General features: G+C 48.5%; 1 protein-coding gene across 1 annotated transcript; it reads left to right on the top strand.

Moving 5' to 3' along the window:
• Nucleotides 1-3,509: 3,509 nt before the first annotated feature.
• LOC129342337 (melanin-concentrating hormone receptor 1-like) lies at nt 3,510-6,833 on the top strand. Its single transcript, XM_054998039.1, has 3 exons — nt 3,510-4,027; nt 5,019-5,564; nt 6,602-6,833. Exons 1-3 carry the CDS (start codon nt 3,510-3,512, stop codon nt 6,831-6,833), a joined length of 1,296 nt encoding a protein of 431 aa, XP_054854014.1.
• The last annotated feature ends 617 nt before the right edge of the window (nt 6,834-7,450 follow it).

Genomic DNA, 7,450 nt, shown 5'->3' with positions numbered 1-7,450 from the left:
TGGAAATACACTCACTGCATTCACTATTAAAAATCAGTATCACAGAAGACATTTTCATGGGAATGCACTCCTGGCAGGCACATCTTCAGAGCAGTACCCTAAACCAAAGTGGGCAACGGGACTTGGCATATGAAATACCCCTCCCAAAGCAAAAGTTGTGGAATTCTGTCTACAAGGACCGAGCAAAATATGACAAACCGATGTGCACCACAAAGCTGTGCAAGCTTTCAAGTCGCCCCAAACTCTTCATCCAATTGGACATGTAGTATAAAAAGTTTAAGAAAGGGATGGGCACAGGTGATTGATGGTTTGGAGGATGGTGAGTTATTGGGATGGTGGTGGCCTACAGTTAGAGCAGCCTGAAGATGGGATGGGGTGGCTGAATTTCAGATGTCAAGATCTGCAGGTGCAGAGATTATTCCATTATGTGCTTCACACACACTCTCTCTTTTTTGTGGTTGGTCTTAATAAAAGGTATGATTTGAGGAGGTGCTGTATCTCAGTGGGAGAGCACCTACTTTGTATGCAAAACGTCCCCGGTTCAATCTCTGGCATTTCCAGAGATCAGGTAGCAGGTGATGGGAGCGAGATCCAAGAGAACAGCTGCCAATTTGAGCACCAATGGCCCAATGACTGTTTCCCCTGTTCAAGGCTTTGCTTTTCGAAATTTCCACCAGACTTCCTACAATCTTTGCAGCGGGCTCCTCTCCGCATCAGGACTCAAGCAAACACATGTAGGAAAACAGGAAGAGATTGTTCTGAGCACGTGCAGAGCTCCCAGCAGGGAATAAACGGTAACCACGGCTCCTTTCTTACCGCTACATAGATATACTTCCAGGATTAGATATAATCCTTTCTTCCAGGGATATAACTTTTGTATCAGATTCCGTTCCAGCCTCTCTCATTTGGGGTGGGGTGGGGGGGTTCAGAAGAAGGGGGCGGGGGGCTTGTTTGTACAGCGGGTTTTTTATAAAAAAATCACAAACTCGTGGCTGCAGCCCCCTCCCCCCAACTCACACAAGAGGCGATCGCGCGCGCCATAGGGGCGCGCGTTCAGACGTCCACACGTGGCTGCAGCAGCACCGACTGCAACGCGGCGAATGGCTGAGGGAACACGCGGTGAGCTTCAGGGAGGGATGCCCAGATCGCAGCCCGACTGCATGCACGGAAGTCGTGGCTGGGAGCTCGGCGGGTGGGGAGAAGAAGGGTCTTGGCTACCCGCGGGACGCCGAGAAGGACGCCCCAGGCGAAACCGGAGCGGCGCTGCTTTAGGCGAGAGCCGAGAGGGAGGGTTATTCGGAGAGGCTCCCCCGGGGTCCCTCCCCCCCCAGGCCGCCTGCTCTCCGGGACCGTCCCTTTCTTTGCCGGGGGCAGAAGGGAGTGGGTGGCGTCTCCGCTGCTCAGCTTTTCCAGCCCAGCTGGAAGCATTAGAGCGCCCCGCTTGCCTGCGAAGGGCAGTTCTCTCTCTCCGTCCGCGGCCAGGCTAGCATCTGGGGACAGAGAGGGAAATAGGGACACGGCAAAGCGTCGTTTCCTTCAGAGGAGGCTGCGTTACCAGCTCCAGGTTGGGAAATTCCTGGAGATACGGGGGTGGGGTCAGAGCCTGGAGAGGGCAGGGTTTGGGGAGGGAGTTCAGCGGGGTATAATGCCACAGAAGAGCAAGATTCGAGTCCAGTTGCGCCTTTGAGACCAACTAGATTTCCAGGGTATGAGCTTTCGACAGCCAGAGCTCATAAGTTAAAATCTACTTGATCTCTAAGGTGCAACTGGCTCAGATCTTGCTCTTCTACTGCAGACCAACACGGCTACTTACCTGAAACTAATGCCACAGAGTCCATCTTCCAAGACAGCCATTTTCTCCAGGTGATTTGATCTCGGTGGCCTGGAAATACGTTGTAATTCTGAGAAATGTGCAGCCACCACCTGGAAGTTTAGACTAAAGAACAACAGGGATATGAAGTGCAGTCAAAAACGCTTCAATTAATATATTGAAGTTGGCAACTCTAGCAGGAGGGTGCACTCTGATTCCCATGGCATGCGTTATTAAGGAGCCCATACTGTATGGTAAAGGGGGAAAGCCCGGGATGTGTGAGTGAGTGAGAGAGAAAGACTTGCCCCTTGGGACGGAGTGACTGCTGGATGTGAGGAATGGACCTACATCCTACCTTGATCCAGGGTCCCAAGCCAGGCTTACAGAACATGGGCCTGAAAACCTGCTAAGGAGTGGCAATGGAGGGAGAGGGCAGGGGGGCTCATCATCAGCCCTGGTTGTTTCCATTTTCACGAGTGCCCGGTTGATCCTCTTCTCATCATGGCCGAGAGTTGGCTTGTGAGACTGTGAGTGGAGATTTCAATACTCTCTTCCCCCTTCAGGAGAGATACTCTAGGCGTATGATTTTAATTGTGGGCAGCAGTCAGGGTGGCGCTGTGGTTAGAGTGCTGGATTAAGACCTGGGAGACCTGGGTTTGACTCCCCACCTTGTCAGGGAAGCTTGCAGGGTGCCCTTGGACCAGTCACTTTCCCACAGCCTAACCTACCTCACAGAATAGCTGCTGTGAAGATGAAAGAGAGAACAGTGTTGCCAACGGTTTTGGGTTCCCCACTGGGGAGAAAAGCGGGTATAAATATTTAAATTATTTCTGAAAATGTGTGGCCGCTGCTGTTGAGATATTTGTGAATGAATATTGTAGACTGAGTGATTCCGCACACGTTGGATAATGCACTTCCAATCCTCTTTATAGATCATTTGGAATGGATTTTTTTGTGCGTGGAACAAAAAATCCACCTCAAACGATGGAAAAAGTGCATTGAAAGTGCATTGTCCTACGTGTGCGGAATCAACCTTAGATTAAGCAAACTGGATCCTAGAATAAAGGCAGCTGAAAACCTTGTTCAGTGGATTTCATGTCATTTTAGATTGCCCTATAGAATTGGATCCAGAATGTGCAGCTCGTTATTTTTTGGATCCCAGAATTTGGTTTAAAACCACGTAAAGTGCATGGCACGTTATCTTCAAGACAGGTTGCCTGCACAAATAGGTTACTTGTTCTTTTATTCCTCCAGTGCATAGACTTCTTCTGGTTGGTACCTTTGGCAGTGGGTTGACTTACATGGCTGAGTTCTGCAAACTAACCACATCCTTGATTTATCTCCCAGGACACAATATGGAAGGAGGAGACTAGGATGCAAATGGCATGTTTGTTCTATGGCGATAATGATTTAGAACAAGTATGTAGAGTGGACGGCAGCGCATACCACACAAGAAGAACCTCCAAACCATGGGGCTCAGCTGCTGAGTACATCCCATTTTAAAACAAATCTAGCTCTTCTGCCAAACCATCTCTGCGAGGGAATTTTTGTGCCTATCTGCACTAGCACCAAATCAGAAGGTCTCTGTTGAGGGAGAAAAAACCTCTGAAGAATCAGGATTTTAAACACAAAGATTGCGCTAGTGTCCACCTCTGACCTACAGAGGCCCTCTTACGCCCGTTTGTTCCTTTGGGTGGCCATGTTGGCATTTCCTTGGCTCCCAGGGCAGCTGCCCACCAACACCTCTCCTCCAGGGTCCATCATGGCTATTTGGCTGGACAGAATCCATAACTTCTCCGTTGATTTCAGCGTCTCACCAGGGACTCCTCATCCGTGTCTTCCAAATCAGTGTCAAAGAGATTGTGAGCTGGGTGTGTGGTGCTCTGAGGGGTCTCAGGCTGGCAGCTCCCTGGGCCCAGCCATCTCCTTAGTGCTGCCCATCATCTATGCCCTTATCTGTGCTACTGGTGTCCTGGCAAATGGACTGGTGATCTCCATAGTGCTGGGCTGCAAGCAGAAGATCGTGTCAGACATCTACATCCTGAACTTGGCAGTGGCCGACTTACTTTTTCTGGTTGGGATGCCATTCATCATTCATCAGCTTCTTCAGGAGCAAGGCTGGGTTTTTGGAGATTTCCTGTGTTGGGCGGCTACTACCATGGATCTCAATAACCAGTTCAGCAGTGTGGCCATTGTCACCTTGCTCTGCATAGACAGGTACGGGCTAGGAGAGTGGAGAAGTAAAGCGAGGTGGGGAAACTTGATTTCCTGGGTTCCTAGGAGGAGAAAGCAATGTAATTGGGGAGGAGGGCATTGAAGTTGCTGGAGAGAATAGGCTAATGTGTGGCGTCCCAGTTTGTGATGCCTCTCTGTCTGCTAGTTAAAAACCAGTATTGAAAGATCCCATCTCTAAAGGAAGAATCGGGAGGCCTTACATAGTTTTTTTATTCACAGTGGAGGGAGCTTGTAGAATTGAGAAAAAGGATTTCTCTCCTCATTCTTGTTTCCCCCCTTTGGATGGGTATTTGGTAGCATTGAAAGAATGTCCTTTTTCATATAATTTTGATAGTACAAGTGGGGGACTTGGAAGACTCACAGTGTGGGAGGACTCTCCTTTCCTTGCTTTCTCTCTTTCTTGTCTTTCCTCTTTCCCTTCCCTGGTAGTGCCTGCAGATTTTCTCCTTCTCTTCTTCCCACCTCTCTACTTTCTTACCCACCTCCATATTCAGCTTTCCCTCCCCCATGGCAGCCTTTCCTTTTTCCTTCTCTTCTTCCCACTTCTTTACCTACCTATTTCTCTCTGTTGAGCTGAAAATGAAATGTGGCCTTAGCAGACTATTACCAGGAGATGTGGGCTGTGATGGGGCACCTGAGGCCGTGTGTACCTACAAGAGGAGCCCCTGCTGCTTGGGACAAATGTTCCGTTTTGCAGAGGATTGAGACAGCTCTAATCCGTGCAACTTTTTGGTGATGCACAGTGACAAGGAGGAAGTAGGAAAAGTGCTTGCCAGGATGGAAACGCAAGCTGGGGGAGGTTTGCGTGTCTTTAAAAATATATATGGAAAAAGTGCTTACGGGATTATGAGGCGAGAATGGGAAACATTTGAGAGGGATAAGCTATCCAGAATAAGTGTATGTTTGCTGTGGTTGTTTGTATGTAGAGAGCATGATGGCCCCTTTGACTCCAATCTCTCTTCCCCCTCCCCAGATACGTGGCAGTGGTATACTCCTCTACCATCGGCCAGAAACGGACCTTGCGCTGTACAACTCTGATCAATGCTGGTGTATGGGCTGGAAGCCTAGCTCTGGCCACGCCTGCCATGCTGTATGCCCGAGTGCAATGGGATAACAAGACTGAGATCTGTCTCCTTGACTTACCAGGTCCTCACAGTATGTACTGGTACACCCTCTACCAATCACTGGTAGCCTTCCTATTGCCCTTGCTGGTGATTACCGTGCTGTATTCGTTGACTCTGCACCACCTCTTCCGTGCCATGCGACGTGTGCATAGGAAGGCATCTGCTCGCAGCCGGAAGGTGACCCGCATGGCACTTACAATCATTGCTGCCTTTTTTTTCTGCTGGACACCCTACCATGTGCTGCAGTTGGTCAACCTAACAGCCACACCTTCTGCTACCTTCTTCTACTTGTATCAGGCTACTATATGCCTCAGCTACGCCCACAGCTGTGTCAGTCCCATTCTGGTTATTTTCTGCACTGAGTTCTTCCGTGAGAGGATGGCGCAATCCAGGTAGGACTGAGAAAAAGAAAAGGTGTGGTGGGAGGAAGTTCAGTGGAAAGGAATGTCTATCATGACAGGATCTCTGTAAACTTACCATCATCCCTCTTTTCGGCTGTACTGTTCTTAGTAGACAAATCCAAAATAGGACCCGAGTTCAGATCTTCCTGGAACGTCCAGAACCCTGTCAACCTGAAAGGAAGGGCTCTGGCTCAGTGGTAGGAGTACATTCTTGGCATGAAGAAAGTCCAATGTTCAATCCCTGGACCCAAATCTTGCTCTTCTACTGCAGACCAACACAGCTACTGAAATTTTCGGATTGAGATTCTGTAGTGCAAGGATCTCCATTCTTGTTGAACTTGTGGATGCTTTGAAGATGGGGAGTGGGCACCACCACAAAATGGCTACCATGAAATAGTGGTGCCAATCAGAAAAGGCTAGGAAGTTGCAAACTTAGGTATGGAGGCAGCTCCTTCTGAATGGGTGCTTTTTGCAGACACAAAGGGTCTTCCTGGGTTCTTCTGAAGCACCTCCTGCTCCAGTGAGAAGTACAAAGAAAGCCAGGGCTGCCTTTTTGCCTTAGGGAAGTAATACATAGCAGAAGTAGCAGGCAGGTGCCAGGAAACCCATGGGTGGCTGTCAAGCCTCTTGAAAGTGAAGCAAAGATAGACCAGTGGTGGGATTCAGTAAAATTTCAGCTTCATAATTCAGATTTCCCAGCAAAGAATTACAGGACCTGGGAAGACTTACCAAGTGATCAAATACGCAGGAAATAGTGGAAAGGAATAGTGTGTAAGTTATAAGGGAGCAGTGCAAACCTGGTGATATATGGTGAAGAAGGAAAAATAGGGAAGGGGAACGGATGGGGTCAGAGTCCTGGAAAGGTGTGCAGGGCATTGTGATGACTTGTGGGGCAGTGGGGCATGGCAAGAGGGATCTTCCAGAGTTGGATCTGAGTGAATCCTAGCAATAGTCAATGCCTTAAGCTCTAAATCCAGTCATGCTCAGCAGCCCCTTTATCTCCTGTCTGAGTCCCTCTCTTTCTCTCTTTGCAGGTACTGCAGATTTCTCACCAGGTGGAGAAGGACAAGGGGAAGAACTTCCTTTTCTGTCCCAGAAATCACAGCCACGGTGTATAGCCCACAAGTCAGCCACGTTATGTCTCCATGCTATCACAATCCATTTGGGCCAGAAAAGCCTTTGTGTTCCCTCTCTGAGACCACTGGATTCAGTGATGTTGTCAGCGGGCATGAGGAAGGTGTTGAGGTTCAAGAGCCTGTGTGATTGCTGTATGGACGTGGTAATGAAATTTCTTCTGAAGCACATGGCTCAGGGCCTGTTGCAGTTCTGGAATGAGGTTTGGGAGGTGTTGAGGAAGCATATCCCAATCCAGGAGCCTCCTGGGAGCAAGAGGGATAGAAGGGCAGGATCAAATGGAAACCATCTAAGGACTCTTGTAGAAGAATTTAGATGAGGACATTATGAGTTGTGGGTGGGATGGCTTGTGACACAGCAAGGTTTTGGTGTTCTGTGCTGAATGAGGTAAAAACCCTTCATGGTCAGCACTCTTTTAAACATCCAGAAAAACTGGGAGAAAAGGTCTGGGCTAGTCCGTGTGTAGAAAATATTGAGAGGAAAAGAAAATGTGAGATTTCTGGATCCTTCCTGATGAGGGAGGAGAAGACTGAGGGAAAGGCTAAAAGGATATTGTAAGGACAAGTTATGTTTGTGGGCTCATGGTAAAGAACACAAGTGGGATTTTTTTTTAAACCAATCTGACAGAATAAATAGTGAATACAGTATTGTACTCTTGAAATTATGTGTGTATGTGCTATCAAAGCATACTTGACAGGAAGTAAGTCGGTTTGAACGTAGTGAATTTACATCTGAATAAACACAGG

The sequence above is a fragment of the Eublepharis macularius genome, chromosome 14, assembly GCF_028583425.1.
Source record: "Eublepharis macularius isolate TG4126 chromosome 14, MPM_Emac_v1.0, whole genome shotgun sequence".
Taxonomy (NCBI): domain Eukaryota; kingdom Metazoa; phylum Chordata; class Lepidosauria; order Squamata; family Eublepharidae; genus Eublepharis; species Eublepharis macularius.
Note: the sequence above shows the minus strand (reverse complement) of the source record. Positions and strands in the feature narration are given on the sequence as shown.

What these genes read in the sequence shown, in the direction of transcription:
- LOC129342337 (XM_054998039.1), top strand. Translation starts at nt 3,510, where the DNA reads ATGTTGGCATTTCCTTGGCTCCCAGGGCAGCTGCCCACCAACACCTCT. An exon ending in ACCTTGCTCTGCATAGACAG is followed by an intron (nt 4,028 to 5,018) that starts GTACGGGCTAGG and finishes CCCCCTCCCCAG; the next exon opens with ATACGTGGCAGTGGTATACT. An exon ending in AGGATGGCGCAATCCAGGTA is followed by an intron (nt 5,565 to 6,601) that starts GGACTGAGAAAA and finishes TTTCTCTCTTTG; the next exon opens with CAGGTACTGCAGATTTCTCA.